General features: G+C 43.3%; 1 protein-coding gene across 2 annotated transcripts in view; it reads left to right on the plus strand.

The window, feature by feature from the left end:
• Window positions 1-3,542: 3,542 nt before the first annotated feature.
• The window catches only part of ANKRD55 (ankyrin repeat domain 55), a 39,950-nt gene continuing 25,467 nt past the window's right edge, over window positions 3,543-18,025 (plus strand). Inside the window, exons 1-4 of one of the 2 annotated variants that reach the window (XM_079994867.1) lie at window positions 3,543-3,924; window positions 10,967-11,089; window positions 14,897-15,027; window positions 15,805-15,914. In XM_079994867.1, the coding sequence (XP_079850993.1) occupies window positions 3,885-3,924; window positions 10,967-11,089; window positions 14,897-15,027; window positions 15,805-15,914 (404 nt within the window). In that variant the 5' untranslated portion in view covers window positions 3,543-3,884. The remainder of the gene's footprint in view (window positions 3,925-10,966; window positions 11,090-14,896; window positions 15,028-15,804; window positions 15,915-18,025) is intronic. The other variant, XM_079994868.1, reaches the window with a different exon arrangement.

Consider the following 18,025-nt stretch of genomic DNA (forward strand, 5'->3'; position numbering starts at 1 on the left):
TACCCGTTTGCTGTTGCAATACTTCCATCGTTGTTTTTTCCATATTTTTGGCTATAATTTTGGTTTTCTTCCTGTTTATTATAAAACCTGCCACCTCTCCAAATTTTTCAATTTCCTCCAGTATCTCGGCTGCAGTCCCCATCGGTTCTTCCACCATCAAAACTAAGTCGTCAGCAAAGGCTTTAACTTTATATTGGTTTTGGCCTATTGTCACCCCCTTTATACTTTCATTTCTCCTTATTGAATCTAAAAAGACCTCAAGGACCATTATGAATAATAATGGTGATAGCGGGCAACCCTGTCTAGTACCTTTAGAAATTTTAATTTCTTCTGTTATCATATTGTTCACTATCAACTTCGCTTTTTGCTCCGTATATATTGCCTTTATTCCATTAAAGAAATCATGCTTTTGTTTTAATCATTCAACTCCACCACACACCCTTGGGGCATATAAACCATTGGCTTTTTGCCTTAGCAACCAGGGATTTTGAGAATCCCTGAAGAAACCTCATTCTTTCCACCCAGGAACACTTCTTGTGTATTCAAACCCACACCCACCCCATCCCCGTTCCTCTCTTCTAACTCTCATTTCCCCGCCTTCTCTATCTCCTTAAGCTGCTGAAGAGGTACTCTCAGCTCCAACACATCAAGGCACCACCTCCCAGAAACAAGGAAAGGTATTTTAAAAATTACTCCTTGTCTGAAAACCTGGAGAGCTGATGCCAGTCTGTGTCAGTGCACTAGATAGACCAACAGTCTGCTCAGCATTAAAGCAGCATTCTGTGTTCCTAGCCTAGAAGAAGTGCAAAGGGTTTTGCAGGTGACTCAGAGACTGCTGCTGCACTGCACATCACTTGTAAGACGGCAAAACATTCAGGAGAAGATTCCAGGCTGCTTCCGGAAAAGGGACTGAAGCGATCCAGGCAGGAAAAAGGTGGAGGGAGAAATGAATGGCTTGTGTTTCACAACTGCTTCATGTGGCATTTCACCCTTTATTTCCAAGTGGTTTTGCAAAGCAGGTTCATTATTTAGTACTACATAAATGGGTTGGGGGGGGGAGTAAGTCACTCATGACATCACTTAGGGTTGCCAGGGCAACAGCATCTCAGTTTGTGAGGCTCACACAGGGGTGGAGGGGTGCGCAGGTGATGTCACAAGACTGCTAACTCTTCAAAGACAGAAACAAAACAAAACCTAGTACCAAGGTAGATAGCCAGCAGTAAAGAGACAAGAAAGCCAAGCTGTGTGAAGGCCTGCAAGACTGAAGGCAATACTTGACATGCTATCAAGATTAAATCAAGCTTTAGTTCTATTTAAATGAATAGCTCTTAGTCGTGATCCAACTCACTCGGCCCCCTACTGCAAGCCAAAAAACCCCCCACTCTTTTAATAGGCTTTTGCTCCTGGAAAAAATACAAAGGATTTTTAAAAAGACAACAACAACTTATGCAACATTTTCTTTTTTAAGGTGGTGAGTGAAACGCTTTTCATAAAGCCCATTACACTCAGAGTTCCTCATTCTAAGATTCAAAGGCAAGTTATGTTAATACATTGCTACTGCATTTGTGAGGATAACTAAATTATGCTCTCCACCTTTCGTAGATGAAGACGGAGACATACTGGAAGCACTCCAATCTTCATCCAAGGATCACTGCCTGGCTCCCTACACCCATCCTAAGTACATGCACCATTTTTATTCCAGAATCAATGGAAACTGAGTACTTGTTTTTCCTTTGTAATCCACACAATCTGCCAGCATCCTGGCATTGAAGCCTGCATTTACATCTGTCCTGGGCCCCACATAGAAACATAGACACCTGTCTTATACTGAGTCAGGCCACTGGCCCACCAAACTCAGTATTGTCTATTTAGCTTTAATTTCAATGCCACCTTTCATTTGAGGATCACAGGGCAGTTTACCACATAGAGACACAAAAAGCATAGAGTGAGAGACTAGGGTGATGTCCACTGTTTTCAGAAACTTCTAACTGTGAGATTTTGTGGGTGAGCTAAGAGTTTGTTTGGAGCCTGGGTGAGAACCTGGAGGCTGAGAGGGAGGGTGCGTCAGAAGGAAAAGGAATTGATATTGATTTATATATTTAAATGCATTAATGTAACATTTCTATATGTAACTGTGTGTTATTGTAATATTTAAAGTTGTCTGTTGTTGCTTCAGTTGTTTTTTTGTTTTTTTGTATACTGCTTAGAGATCTTTTTAATATATTAAGCGATATAGAAATTAAACACTCAATCAATCAATCACCAGGCGTGCCTCGCTAGCAAGAGCATTCCACAAGTGGGGAGCCATTGCAGAAAAGGCCTGCTCCCCTCCAACATTTCTCCGATGAAAATACAGATGTCCTATTCAATGTTGTTGTTGTTGATATCCTGCCCTAGGTTGCCCCAGCCACTCTGGGTGGCTTCCAACACTCATAAAATGCTAAATATTTTTTTTAAAAAAAATCTTCCCTATACAGGGCTGCCTTCAGATGTCTTCTAAAGATTGTATAGTTGCTTATCTTTTTGGCTCGGAGGAGTCACATAACTCCTTACCCACCAACATTTCTCCAATGAAAATAGGGACATCCTAAGGAAAAGTGTCACATTCCGGGACTAAATCAGAAACTTCTGTAAATCTGTGACTGTCCCTGGAAAACAGGGACAGTTGGACACCTCACTGATGCTCATACCAAGGTGACGGGGAGGGTTGTGAGGTGACAGGAAGGAGGTTTGGGGTTTGGTGAGGCATGTGCTGGGAACAAGAAAGGACAACAAAGGCCAGTCACCACCAGTGGTAGGGAGATTCATTGAGAAGTGTGGGATGAAGACATGCAAACACCCCACAGACAAATCAGGATGAATACTGATTGTCCAGTAACTGTTCTGTAAACAAAGCGGAATGAATGCTCATTAAAGAACAGATGCAAGACTCCTCCAGCCATCCTTTTTATTGTGACTGCATTATGATTTGTTCTCATGATGGTATCAGAGCAGTTGAATGTGGTTCCGCTTCAGGTTACATACGCTTCAGGTTACACACTCCGCTAACCCAGAAATAGTGCTTCAGGTTAAGAACTTTGCTTCAGGATGAGAACAGAAATCGTGCTCCAGTGGCACAGCAGCAGCAGTAGGCCCCATTAGCTAAAGTGGTGCTTCAGGTTAAGAACAGTTTCAGGTTAAGAACGGACCTCCAGAACGAATTAAGTACTTAACCTAAGGTACCACTGTATATTAAACAATGCATGTTTAATATAATATAAAGACTGCCATTCTAAATATACCTAATGGGCTTTTTCCAAGTAAATGTGCATAAGATTGTGGGCTGATTAACCCAGGTTGCTAGGTGTTTAGAGTTGGGGGGGGGGAGTATTGTTAATGGGCAGCAGGGTATATACCCTTGCAATATTCAGAGAGAGTGTGTTGACTCTTTTTGCCCCAGTACATGCTGTTTCACCTGAGTAATGAGAACATCAGCTTGCAAACGGCACCACAAGCTTTGCACATGCTCTGTCTGGCGCGATGGATTCTCATTCATCTGCGGAGACTTCAGTTTAAGCAAGGCATTCTTGCAGCTGACGCTGCATTCTCAGCAGTGCCCTTCTCAGACACAGGATGAAAGATGGTTTATTTTCCCTGTGAAATGATGGTACCTCAGGTCATTTCCAAACAACATTTTGAATAGGGTCTTTTACAGATGGAAGGTATTGTTCTTCGTACATGACTGGAGTGTGGTTGCCTTTCTGATAAGCTGCAGCCATAAAGCAAATTTAATTCAGAAAGGAAGACTGGCGGCAGCAATCATTGAATGTGTTGTTTACTGGTGTAATATATGGGCTATTGCTATGGCGATTGCAGAGGTGAGGGGGGAAATGCAATAGGCAACCATGGATTTTAGTACTTCGTCAGTGTTTGATCAACAGAAAGGTAAGCTGTTTGTTGTTAATGCTAATATTCATTCATGCTCATATGCCTGTTGCTGTTGCATTCTCATTCACATCAGACAGAATGTTTCATGCTACATGTGGGAATTCTTAGACCATGTGAATTTCATGTCAAACTGTTCAATTCGACTATCTGCACATGTTGGTTTTAAAAGGGGGGGTCTATTTCAGTTTGTTTTAAAGGCAGCCATTTCAGCATGCTACAGTATGGAAATGGTTAACCAAAAGAGGTAAGTTCTATGGAGAAAACTGACATTTTCCTCATATTCGACAGGAGATTTCTACTTTTGCAGCTAGTTTATCTGCTTTCTGGGTTTTGTAAAAACCTAACTAATTAGGCTTCTTGGTTTGAATAAAATATTAAGAATTAAGTGCAAGCAATTGAAAATTCAGTGGCTGGAGATGCTCTCATCTTTCAATAAATCCTTAAATTGATGGCATGGATACTGACAAACTACAAATGTCCAATTGTATATTCCAATCCGATAAGCAAAGGTGCATTTTATCCAGGAAACGTTACTGCAGAAATAAAATCACTTGCTCTGTAGTGTGATGGAAGAATTTTATTTCTTGGATTTCAATTTAATTTACTCCATGATTTTTTATTCTAAGTGCCCGATTCCAAAATTTCAATAACTTTTCATATGACTTTTGTACCCACCAAATGATCTGAAATCATGTCAGGCATTGATAATGCACCCAATTACAAGAACCAAAGAACAAGGTGTTGATGATCGTCCTCTGGTCTTGTGTCTGCACCTGCAAGTTGTACATGTTTGCTAGGAAAGCAGAATCAGGCCCATATTGAAAAGCATCTTGGCTCTATGACTTCATGAAAGGGCACAAGCATAATGTTAGAGAATGAATGCTGTCTGCTCAGTTTCTTTGCCATGTCAAAACAGTTGTACTATTTTATCTATAGACCAGTTTTCCGTGCGGAAGTCTCTGCACTATCTATTAATTTTTAAGAAATGGATAGTCATTCTATTCCACTCTAGTCACTGAGATGGGCATGCAGAGCTCCTCTACCCACAAAAGCTTCTCCAGTTAATTTGACCAAGGGAGCAAAGCCATGAAAGATTTCCTTTGAGTATGTGGATCTGCCCACGTCATGAATGTGAATGGAGACAGAGTGTGCATAAAAGCATAAGAACTGCTGTATCAGACCGAAGGTCTATGCAGTCTGGCACTCTCTTGTCTCCAGCAGCACCCAAGCACACACAATCAGGAGAAGCAGAGAATGATGGAGAATCCTTTGGTTCCCAGCATCTTGGAAAAAGGAGTGTCTAATAGTCTAATTCTCTTGGAATAAATAAACTCATTTCCCAGCTAATGGGACTAATAGCCACTGACGTACCTGAGCTTCATGAATTTATCTCATCTGTGCCTAAAGCCATCAGATCACTAGAACTTTGCATCTTCATCACATGGGAAGGAGAGGGGGGAAGATAACTCTGGGTCCTGGAAAGTGCCTCTGAGGATGTGCAGAGGGCATGCTGTGCCTCACTGAGGCTTCTACACATTTGAAATTTAGGGCAATGATATAATTAGGTAAAGGTAAAGGGACCCCTGACCATTAGGTCCAGTCGTGACTGACTATGGGGTTGCGACGCTCATCTCGCTTTATTGGCCGAAGGAGCCGGCATACAGCTTCCGGGTCATGTGGCCAGCATGACTAAGCCACTTCTGGCAAACCAGAGCAGCGCACGGAAACACCGTTTACCTTCCCGCTTGAGCGGTACCTATTTATCTACTTGCACTTTGACATGCTTTCAAACTGCTAGGTTGGCAGGAGCAGGGACCGAGCAACAGGAGCTCACACCGTTGCGGGGATTCGAACCGCCAACCTTCTGATCGGCAAGTCCTAGTCTCTCTGGTTTAACCCACAGCGCCACCCGCGTCCCTTTGAATTAGAATTAGCACCTCTCATTTTACGAATTAATCAATTTATTGCTTTTATCAATGCCCACACCTCTACAAAGCTGCATGTGAGGACTAGCTTTTGCCTGTGTGTCTCCGCACTTTGTACTTGGCTTTCTTTGTATTCAGAGCAACCCGTTGCACTTCCTACTGTCCTCCATTGACCTCATCCCACCACTGGCAGTCCCAATTGCCCCTGGTATTCGACAGTTTCTGCCAGGCTACCCAGCATTTGGATATCACATGTTCACCAGAAGATAATGGCATGCAGTTTGCCTGCTTTCCGTCCCCTTCCACAGAAGTATCCCAGACTTTTGGATGCTATGGGAATACTGACAGGAAAAAGAGAAGGGGGGGGGGAATGCAAGCATTTTCCCATTGGATGTTCATGGACAGGCATAAATTAAAACCTGTGCCTGCAGCTGTGTGTGAGAGTGTCTTTCTTCTTGAAATCCAGAGCCCCAAACATGCAGTTGTATGCATGGGGGGGGGAGAGGCTGTTATTAGACATTATTATGAATGAATGGGAGTGACATGGCCAGCTCCAGATTGAAGGGATCCTCAGTGTGGTATCTTCTGGTAGGCCGGCTCCCTTCTCAGAGCTCCCCACCCGCTTGCTCATGAGGCTGGTGGCAGGAGGGGAGCAGAGGAAAGCAGCTACAAAGCTGCTCTGGTCAGCACTGTGGTAGCTTGGAGCCACCATGTAAATGACCCTCCAGTGCCCCGATACAGTATCACTGCAGTGCATTGTGGGAAATCTAAATGGTGCTTCTCTCCCCTAGAGCACCTGAAAAGGGATGTCCATCAGCAGGGAGCCCTGCCAGGTCAGGTGCAAGCGTTTGTTTACTTATTTATGTTTGTTTAGTTAGTTATTTATTGTTAATATCCTGACTTTTTCTCTAAGTAGCTCCAAGTGGCAAACATGGTTCTCATACCCTCCAACTGGGACATGCAAAAAAACTGGGTCATGCATCTTCTGGGGAGCAGGCTCCCATGCGGGTCACATGACCCTCATGTGATCGTGGCCTTACAAGATGTGTTTTTTTGAGGGCTTGGGGCGGGGCTGTGACAGCAAAGGTTGATTGGATGGACCCAGAGTGTGGGGAATGTGTCTTTACATGATGGTGGGTTGCCTACTGCCCTTAAACAGGAAGTAATGCATCCATTCCTGAATATGCCCACCTACCTGTCTGCATCTTGGGTAAGGTGGTGGACAGAGAGATGGGTAAGACACTGCAGGAGTTCCTGGAGAATATGAATTCTTTAGATCCATTTCAATCTGGGAGTGAACCAGCCTTGGTCACCCTGATACATGACTTCTATCAAGAATGGGACAGGGGGAGTACAGCTCTGTTTCTGTTTCTCAGTCACTCAGCGGCTTTTGATACCACTGAGCATGGCATCCTCATGGACCAGCTCTGTGGGATGCATATTGGGGACACTGTTCAACAGTGGTTCCACTAAGGGTCATGTCCAGAAAGTAGCACTAGGAGATTGTGTTTCAGCTCCATGGTGTCTGTGCTGTAGTGTACCACAGGGTGCAAATTTGTCCCTAATCTAACATCTCTGTGGTGTTGACCCTGTCCATCCATATGAAGCCACTGGGTGCGTTCATTCAGACTTCTGAGGCAAAACGTCATCAGCATGCTAATGACACATAGCTCCACTTCCCCTTAAAATCTGAATCAGGAGAAAGAGGCTGTACATGATCTAGACCGTTGTCTGGCTGTAGCAGAGGAAGGCCCATAAACTAAACTTGAACCCTGGGGAGATGGAGGCACTGTGGGTTGGTTGTTTTCATGTCTGGGACACTGGCACATGATCCGGGTGAGACGGCACTCTGGACATAACAGATATGGAGTTTGGCTCTATGTCTGTCACTCAGATACCCTCAGGGTATAGGAGTGCCTTTTGCCAGCTATAGCTGGTGCACCAACTATGGCCATTTCTGGACAGGAAGAGTCTGGCCTTGTAACAAGAGTGGGAAACCGGTTTTGGAAATGGTTTTAAGTTGAATTAATTCAGTAATGATTTGTAATAATCTGGAAAATCAATTAAAAATAATTGGGGGACTGTGGCTAGCACTGCCCATGACAGCACATGGGCCTCTGGCTCCATTCTCTAAACATGTGCATGTTCAGTGTATCTGAAAAGGGATGCTTTGAAGTTTGTAGCTCTGTGCATGCCACATAATCAGGATCTCCAGTCAATCAGGGGTCTCTTATCACACAGAACTCCTATAGGCACGAAGCTGCTCTAGAGTAGGGACCCCTTTGCAGATGTTGTGCTGAGCAGGCATATGGCAAGGGATGGCGCCAGCAGCATGGTCCCACTGCCCCCTTCTCCCCTTGTGCCTCCAACAGATGAAAATGGTCTGAAGAGGGCTTTTACATATGCGAATGTCTTGTTGTTGTTGTTGTTGTCTAGTCGTTTAGTCGTGTCCGACTCTTCATGACCCCATGGACCAGAGCACTCCAGGCACTTCTGTCCTCCACTGCCTCCCGCAGTTTGGTCAAACTCATGCTGGTAGCTTCGAGAACACTGTCCAACCATCTCGTCCTCTGTTGTCCCCTTCTCCTTGTGCCCTCCATCTTTCCCAACATCAGGGTCTTTTCCAGGGAGTCTTTTCTTCTCGTGAGGTGGCCAAAGTATTGGAGCCTCAGCTTCAGGATCTGTCCTTCCAGTGAGCACTCAGGGCTGATTTCCTTCAGAATAGATAGGTTTGATCTTCTTGCAGTCCATGGGACTCTCAAGAGTCTCCTCCAGCACCATAATTCAAAAGCATCAATTTTTTGGCGATCAGCCTTCCTTATGGTCCAGCTCTCACTTCCATACATCACTACTGGGAAAACCATAGCTTTTACTATACGGACCTTTATCCCGCAAATGTCTTATCCCACTCTAAATATCAGCGGCACAGAACATGTGATTTCTTGAGCACTGACCAAAGGCCACAGCATGTATAAATAGTTTCATCTGAGTCAAAGGACCATTAGTTGCTAGGCTACCTTTCTGCTTACCAGAAAGAAAAGTGCCTCCTCTACTTGACAGTTACTGCTGTTGGCTGCAATCATGCAAATCGATGTGAGAGGAGGGAGGGGATTGGCATAAACTCGTTGCAGGCTTCGATGCCTTTGAGACATCAGCAAGTGCTGAGCAGCAGCCTTATTGTGGATTCCTCTTACGTAGAAATCACAGACTGACTAAACCACAGGCTGTTACACTTCCCTCCCGCTGTGCTTCCTCTTCTGCACAGGCCAGTGAAGCCCTGCAAGATGAAAGCGCAGGCATATAGCATGGGGCAATATATTGTTACAGAAATTGGGCGCCACCCCCAGTCTTTGCCGAGTGGTAGCAAGATTCCAGGGGGTTCCAGGTGTTCACCCAGGGCCTGTGCTGCTTTGGAGAATTGAAGTTGAACTGTGTTACCATAACTGCCTCAATGTACTGCCAAATCCCAAGAGATTAACCCCCTCTAAATATGTACTGTATGTATGTACATATTTTAAGTGTGTGTGTGTGTGTGTTGGCAGGGTCCCGCCCCTTTGATGGCTAACAACCAAAAAAGAATCTTTTAAAAATGTGTAACTTCTTTAAAAATTAAAGCACATTGAAAGCATATATAGCAATACTAGGTAAAGGTAAAGGGACCCCTGACCATCAGGTCCAGTCGCAGACAACTCTGGGGTTGTGGCGCTCATCTTGCTTTATTGGCTGAGGGAGCCAGTGTGCAGCTTCTGGGTCATGTGGCCAGCATGACTAAGCCACTTCTGGCGAACCAGAGCAGCACACGGAAACGCCGTTTACCTTCCCGTCGGAGCGGTACCTATTTATCTACTTGCACTTTGACGGGCTTTTGAACTGCTAGGTTGACAGGAGCAAGGACCAAGCAACGGGAGCTCACCCCGTTGTGGGGATTTGAACTGCCAACCTTCTGATCGGCAAGCCCTAGGCTCTGTGGTTTAGACCACAGCGCCCCCGCGTCCCTTTAGCAATACTAAACAAATACTAATACCAGCAGAACCAGCATTAAAAATATATTAAAATCTCAGATTCTAAAAGTTCTGGAGAGAAAAACACCTCCACCTTTTCCCCCCAAGCCAGGTAGAGCACACGGGGCCTCTACTCCAGGCATGGGGATCCTGCACCCTTCCAGATGTTGCTGAATCATGACTCCCACCCAACAGTCCCAGCCTGCATGGCCAATGGCCAGGGGTGATAGAAATTGTAGTTCAGCTGTTAAGTTGTGGGTGAACATATCAGACGACACAGCGATTCTTCAAACAGCTCTTGTTTATTCACAGGCCAGGACAGAACTGAACTGAAGGGTCCAGTCAGCCTGCTTATATAGAGCTCCAGTACAACGCAACTGTAACAACTTTCTAAAACTATCCAATCACTGGACGTCACTTTTGATCCCTTATTTGCATAACTATCTACAGTATCCCCCTGCTGGCCCAGAGTGAGAACTTCAGTACATAACATCAGCAACATCTGGAGGGCCAAAGGTTCTCCACACCTGTTTACACCAAAGAAGTCACAACTGAAAAGGCCTTGCCTAACTGCATTTATTATTGTTGTTATTTGCTACATTTATACCCCACCCTTCTCACCAAGGTGCCCATGGTGGCAAACACTTCTATGATAGAAAAATAGTTAAAAATAAAATATAGCTATATTTTAAAACAGTTTAAAATATCTAAAAGCAATTAATCACAATGAAATAATTATTTTTAAAAAACTAATTTAAAAAAGCATGTGTCTGAATAGGCCTGCTGAAATAGAAAAGTTTTGAGTTTCTTTTTGTTTAAAAAGTGACTTATAAGTGCAAATCATAATCTTAACAATCTAGATCATGATCTGCAGCTTCCGTCATCACCAAAGTGCATTGAAGACGTTTGGATTGGAACAGCAAAATGCCTGCCTGCCCTTTTATGTTAGGATTTGCTCCTGCGTTGTGAAATGATGTTTTTCTTCCTTCTTCTATGTGACTGTCTTTAATGTGAGGGCTGTATTTAACCTTGTCATCGATCTTCTTCCAACCCCACCACCAACAAAGACAAAAACAAAATATTTTGTTTTCCCTGCTGCTTTTATTCCCACAGGCGATTCGGCAGAAGAATTCGACTTGACTCTGGTATATCAAGCAGCAGCTAATGGGGATATCAACACTTTGACGGCTGTCATTCGTGAAGATCCCTCAATACTAGAATGCTGCGACAGTGATGGTAAAGCGATTCTTTCTCTGGTTTTCAGTTGCTAAAAGTTGTAACTAATTGCTATGGTTCTGCTGTTTTTAGCATCACTTTCGACATCACAGTATCACGGCTAGAGACTTCCTTCTTTACAAGTGAAAGAAAAGGGGTAGTGATTACGGTAGTTCTTTTAAGACACATTCTTCCTCCTCTCTGTTCTCAACAATATATGGCACAATCATATATTATAGCTGCACAACTCCCAGAAAGTGAATTCTTCTCCAGTGTACCTAATAACAAGCTGAAGGGGCTGAAACTCAGCTGGACAGCACTGCTTTGTATGCAGAAAGTCTAGAGGTCAAATATTTATTATTTTTGACATTTATATACAGTCATACCTCATGTTGCATTCTGCTGTTTCGGACTTTCAGCTTACGAATGTGGAAAACCTGGAAGTGTTTACTTTTGGGTTTGACGCCCACGCACTCACAGAAGCCCTCAATCGCGCAATGCACATACGCAGAAGAGGCACTCTAGTTGTGGACTTTTCGGGGTGTGAATGGCACCCTGAAACAGACTAAGTCCGCAACTAGAGGTACCACTATACCAACTTTGGGATGCGGGTGGCGCTGTGGTCTAAACCACTGAGCCTAGGGCTTGCTGATCGGAAGGTCGGCAGTTTAAATCTTTGCGACGGGGTGAGCTCCCGTTGCTCGGTCCCTGCTCCTGCCAACCTAGCAGTTCGAAAGCATGAAGTGCAAGTAGATAAATAGGTACTGCTCCGGCAGGAAGGTAAACGGCGTTTCTGTGCGCTGCTCTGCTTCGCCAGAAGCAGCTTAGCCATGCTGGCCACATGACCCAGAAGCTGTACGCCGGCTCCCTCGGCCAATAAAACAAGATGAGCTCCACAACCCCAGAGTCGACCATGACTGGACTTAAATGTCAGGGGACCTTTACCTTTTTATACCAACTTTGTCTTCCAGCAATCTCAAGGTGGTACATGGTTCTCTTCCCCTCCATTTCATCCTGACAACAACCCTGTGAGGTAGGTTAGGCCGAAGGTCACCCAACGAGCTTCATGGCTGAGTGGGGATTTGAACCCTGCTTTCCCTGGTCCTTTTAGTCCTACACTCTAACCACCACACCGCACTGGCTCTCAATCTCCACAATCCCCAGCATCTCCAGGAAGGCCTTGAAAAACCTCTTGCCTGAAACCCTAAAAAGCCACTGCTAGCCGGAGCAGACAACACTGAGCTATATGGACCAATGGCCAATTCAGGATGAAGCAGCTTCATGTGTCCATAACTGTAATCCTAAATGTTCACAAACAGCAACTGTGAAAGATTGAGAACTATATACTATGGGAGCAGCTCTGAGTTGGTTGGTTGGTTGGTTGGCTGGTTTTCAGTGTAGAAACAATAATGTCATCTGTAAGAGTTTCAGGACAACTGTTCTGGTTAATGAATGAGGTAACAACAGGACTGCTTTACTATTGCTTGTGACAGTTATACATACGAGAAGTCAGAGGACCAGCAGGGATGGGGGAATAAAGAAAAGTCTGGTGAATACTTTCCTTTGCTTTGATGGCAAACTTCACCCTAGCAGTTTAAGCAGCATTGCTTCTTTGCAAGATTGTTTGCCTTGCTGGATAAAAACTAAAGGTTGCCTTTCAGCTGGCTGCACATCTTTTGTTTTAAAGCCTGCTGTGTTCTGTCAGTTGAGCTTATGAAATCTGAAACTCCACCGAGTTGACACCTACGCCCAGGTGAATTTTAGCAGTATCAGTCATTCCTTCTTGTATCAAAAAACCCCATGCATGTGGGGATGTTTCCAGCTTAGCTAGAATTAGCTACCTGAATTACTAGTTTTCCATATGCAAGGAGCTTTTGTCATGCTTTGAACAACAGTCATTTGAGTTCCTGAAGTAGCACAGTCTAAGGAAATCTGCAGCCAGGAAGGCTGAACTGCATGGTTTTTCTGAACATTTGAATTAGCTGCTGGTGTGTAAAGACATACCCCCCAGCTGCCTGAATAGCCAGCATTGTGGCACAACTCTGCTGACCAGCGCCAGAGTGCCAAATTGGAAGGTACATCCCTCCTGACGTCCCAATTTGGAGGGCAACAATATTGGAGGGTATGTAAAAGAGCTATCTGTACATTTCTGTGCCACTCTACGTAGCTTGGTGTTCACGACAGAAGTGTGGAAGATGGAAGTGAAAAAAGAAAGTAAGAGGCCGGTGACTAATTCCCCAATTAACTACTTGGATCTAGTTAATTTTTAAAAAGCTGCACCTAAAAATGAAAGTCATTAGGCTGGTCTTTCAGTCACAAAACATTGCTCCATCCACGATGGTTGCTGCTCCTCATTCCACAGTTTTGCTTTTGATTTGCCTCATTCGGTTTCTGTGCAGCTTTTGCATTGCAGAGGACAAACATTTGCCAACATGCAAAATGATCAGTGCATTAATAAACAAGGGATAAGAGACAAAATGGTGGGCACATGACAGGCTTAGGAGGCAAACAGTGATGTGGAATAGTAGATATATGTGTTGCAGGAATGACTATTATGTCGGGCTTCTACAACATGAGAGCTGTGAGAGGAATTCTAGATTGCAGGAAGGCACGGTTTGTGGGTCTAACATCCTGTTCCCCACCCACATCTCTCTGCTTCACTCTCAAGCTAATAGTACTGATTCCTTTGCCTAGGGGTGGGAGAGAAATTTGAATCAGTTTAAAGGTAAAGCTGCCACATTTTCACTTTCCAAACAATACAGTACGTGAAATGAAATACAGGCATCTTCCAAAATGTGCATATTCCTGAATTTTGCAGTGATGTTTTCCAGCCAAGTCGGGTGTACAAAAAATTATATACCAAAGGGCACATTTTAAAATGCATCTATTTGTGAAAATAACACAAACAAATGCATTCTGTGGGCTTCTTTGGGAGGAAGGGTGGGATAAAAAAAGTAAATTATCGTTATAATTATAGGGGAAATTACTTTGCAAAAAGGCTTATGCATTTTAGTTAGGACTTAAAATAAGGAAACAAATCGTCTGCAACCCTAAGTGAAGCAGTTTGGAGCCCAATCTCCCCCAATTTATTCTGCCCAACGGGGGCAACTGGTGGGTAAGGGAAGGCATGAAGTCACCCTGAAAGATCTTGCTAAAGTTTAAAATAAAAAATCGTGAAAGGGTAGTGGGTGTAATTTACTTTGATATCTGCCTCAGATTACTTCTCTTCCCGTTTCTCCCCCCTATGCTAGCCAGGTACAGAATGAATACACACAAACACACGTCAACTAACACAGTCTTATAATATAGCTAACTTATGTGGAGTTTGAAATTGGATTCTCCTGAGAGGTAACAATACTTCCAGGAGTGCAAGCACTTTTTAAAGCAAAATGAAGCACTTGATATACTATACATGTGTTTTTTACTAAAGGTAAAGGAACCCCTGACCATTAGGTCCAGTCGTGATTGACTCTGGGGTTGCGGCGCTCATCTCGCTTTATTGGCCGAGGGAGCCGGTGTACAGCTTCCGGGTCATGTAGGCAGCATGACTAAGCTGCTTCTGGTGAACCAGAGCAGAGCACGGAAACACCATTTACCTTCCCGCTGGAGCGGTATCTATTTATCTACTTGCGCTTTGACGTACTTTCGAACTGCTAGGTTGGCAAGAGCAGGGACTGAGCAACGGGAGCTCACCCCGTCACGGGGATTTGAACCGCCGACCTTCTGATCAGCGAGCCCTAGGCTCTGTGGTTTAACCCACAGCGCCACCCGCGTCTTTGTTTTTGTACTAACTGTGCCTTAAATGAAATACATTTTTTCCTTTCCAAGGCTGTACTCCCTTGATGCACGCCATCTCAGGACGCCAGCTTGATACAGTGAAATTACTGCTGAAGATGGGAGCCAATATCAACACCCAAGATGCATGTGGGCGCACTAGTTTATCTCTGGCAACCTACCTGGTATGGAGCTTTCCTTCCCCTGTACATAGTTTTTTAGGAAAAATCAACAACAAAAAAGCAGTATTCTGGAACTATTATAGCATATGATTAATACTGGCAAAATACGACATTATCAAAGGGACTGCTGACAGTTTATATCATTAAAAATGCATTTGTTAAACTTGCAACAGCTCCACTAGGGTGTTTTTTAAGCACACACATCATCTTCTGAAGTAAACATTTCCTTTCTCCAGCATTATGTCGGATATCTCTTCATCAGAAAAATTGTCATTCGGTAATCATATGCTGCGGAACTAGAAATTGCAAAACAGAAGGACATATCCTATAGATTCTTCCTCCTGGTTGCTATAAATTATTTTATTGCACTGGAAATCATTTTTTGCATTGTGTTCATGGACCCCCACCAATGGCTCCCCCTAGTTCTATGGACCACAGGTTAAGAACCCCTGCTTCAGCAGATGTAATGCCATGAAACATCATGGAAGGTAGAATTACAAACTAGCACAATCTCTGGGGTCTTAAGAGTGCCAGGTGCCAATTAACTCAGTATTTAGGTCCCAAACCTAGAGATATAGATTGCAGTCCTACGTCTACATCTTACCTAGGAGTAAGACATGCTGGAATCAATGGGACTTGTTTCTGAGTAGTTGTGTACAGATTGCACTGTTACCTTTTTTAAAAAAAAATATTGTTGAAACAAATTCATATTCCAGTACACATATTTTTTCAAAAAAGTTTCCAATTTGCACAGCCTCTTTCCTTTTGATTCACTTTCAGGGGTGGCTGGAAGGTTGCGTCAGCCTGCTGAGAAATGGTGCCAAACAGAACATCCCAGATAAAAATGGAAGATTACCACTACATGCTGCCACTGCTGATCCCAATGTCAGGTATGCTCTTTGAGCTACAGATAATGAATCTTTTAATAGATCTGTAATCTGTAGCTTTTTCATTATTGCTCATAGTGGTTATAACATGTTCCCTCTTAGGTAATAAAAGAGGTTGATAAGACTCATTAGAATTTCAGCCTTTTTGTATTATTAATCATACTTCTCTACCTGCCTGGGCGTCCTGTACTAATAATTAACTGCACATAAAGGGTTGCTGATGAAGGTTTTCACAGCTGTGGTGTTGCTTGCTGTACTTCAACCCTGGCTTGGTATTTCATGCAAGTTTTAGTCAGAGTAGACCTATTGAAATCAATGGACCTTAGTCATATATCCCAGTGGGGCTTCACATATACTGTAGTTTCTGTAACAAGTGCAATTGCACCAACTGCAGGAACCAATGAGTGTTCATGAGTACAGCCTACATATGGAAAAAACTAGTTCATGCAAATACTCTTCCTATTTAGAAATGCCTCTCTGCTGGGTGAACAATGACCAGACATTAACATAATTCACACAAGAAACAATAAAACGGGATTTAAGCCTTGTGTAAGTTTCTTCAAGGTAGTGCTAAGGTAAGTAAACAGCCACAATTCCAGACAACCACATCCAAGACTGTGCAAAAGGTTGATAGTTCAACTCTGTAGCTAAAATTTGCCTTGAGACTACTTTTCCTCAGTTGTGGAGAACCACTGCATGGAACTTTTAACAATACCAACAAGAAATCACTTGATACTCATGTTATCAAGAAAATCCATTGAATTATTGTGGTTCTTATGGGTTGTGATCCTGTGCACAATTTTGTGCAGGCAAGTCCCATTGGTTTCTGTGACGCAGATGCATGCAAAACCAAAGACAGTGTCATTCTTATTTAATTTAATATTGATTCCCTTGAAGCAGGCAAGAAGCAACAGGAGCACTTGCTTCATTCTGTGCAAATCACAGCTTGATGTGGACGCATGTATGCAACAACACCTAATCCATTTTAAGGAAACAAACACAATATTACCAGCGTGTGTGCTACCTCTGATGAAAATATTGAACATTGTGCTTCCATGAGTGTATCACACACCCATTATGCTTCACAAACTGCTTCCATCCACTTCTCTCAAGCAATCTCAATTTTCAGTTGCTTTCCTAATTTTCTGGCATCCTTGTTCTTCTTTATACACACCATTTGAACAGTACTCTTGGAAGGTTTCAAGGCAACCAAGAGGGCATTATCATTAAATAAAACATCCACAGAATAGGGGCCAGCACTGATATTTGGAAAGGGAGTGGTAATTTAGTTTAGCAGCAACACAGAGAGATCCCTGCAAAATAAATTTCTACAGTCCCCATGGTAACGGGCAGACCTTTGGTCAGAGCAGAAGTGTGCCAGCTGTTCAGCTCCTTTTCATCTGTCTTATTAGCCCAAATCAGCAAAATTAGATCTTCTGAATATGATCACTCCATTACCAGAAAGCACTGCTGAAATGCCACAGATCTTCGCCATGTCCATTTGTTTTTCTCTTCATCTTTGCTCAACATGGCAAGGAACACAAACAGCAATGCCCATGTAAGAAATCAATGTGTATCCAGAAGAAAATATAATATAATAATAATAATATTATTAATACTTTTTTAAAAAAAACTAATTTCAGCACTAAGACATCTCAAATTGTGCAGCAAAAGGGTGTGTTCTGATACTTGTATAAATTCAACAAATTAAGTCATGTTACATCATGTTGCCCACATTTGGTGGGGGTGCAGGGAGCAGCCCAGGAAAAGGGAAGAAAAATAAACTTTGTTGCATGAACATAAACTCTGTTCCATGGATGGAAAGAAAGTTAGGATCCCAGCCACCCTTTCTATCTTTCTCCTAACACAACTGGTGTGTGGGTGTGATAATTCCAAAACTTTTTGAGTGATTGACATGACCATTTGAAAATCCCAATTCATTTTCCATTCATGGAAAGATAGTTACACACATGGTAGGATCTGTTTCATAAGAATAGTTCTCATTTCATGAACAAACTCCCTTCTGCTCATGGAATAACGGTGTTGGAGCCCAGTTCTCATTTCATGAACAAACTCCCTTCTGCTCATGGAATAACGGTGTTGGAGCCCTCTCT

The sequence above is a fragment of the Podarcis cretensis genome (genome assembly GCF_951804945.1).
Source record: "Podarcis cretensis genome assembly, chromosome: 11".
In the NCBI taxonomy this organism is placed as follows: Eukaryota; Metazoa; Chordata; class Lepidosauria; order Squamata; family Lacertidae; genus Podarcis; species Podarcis cretensis.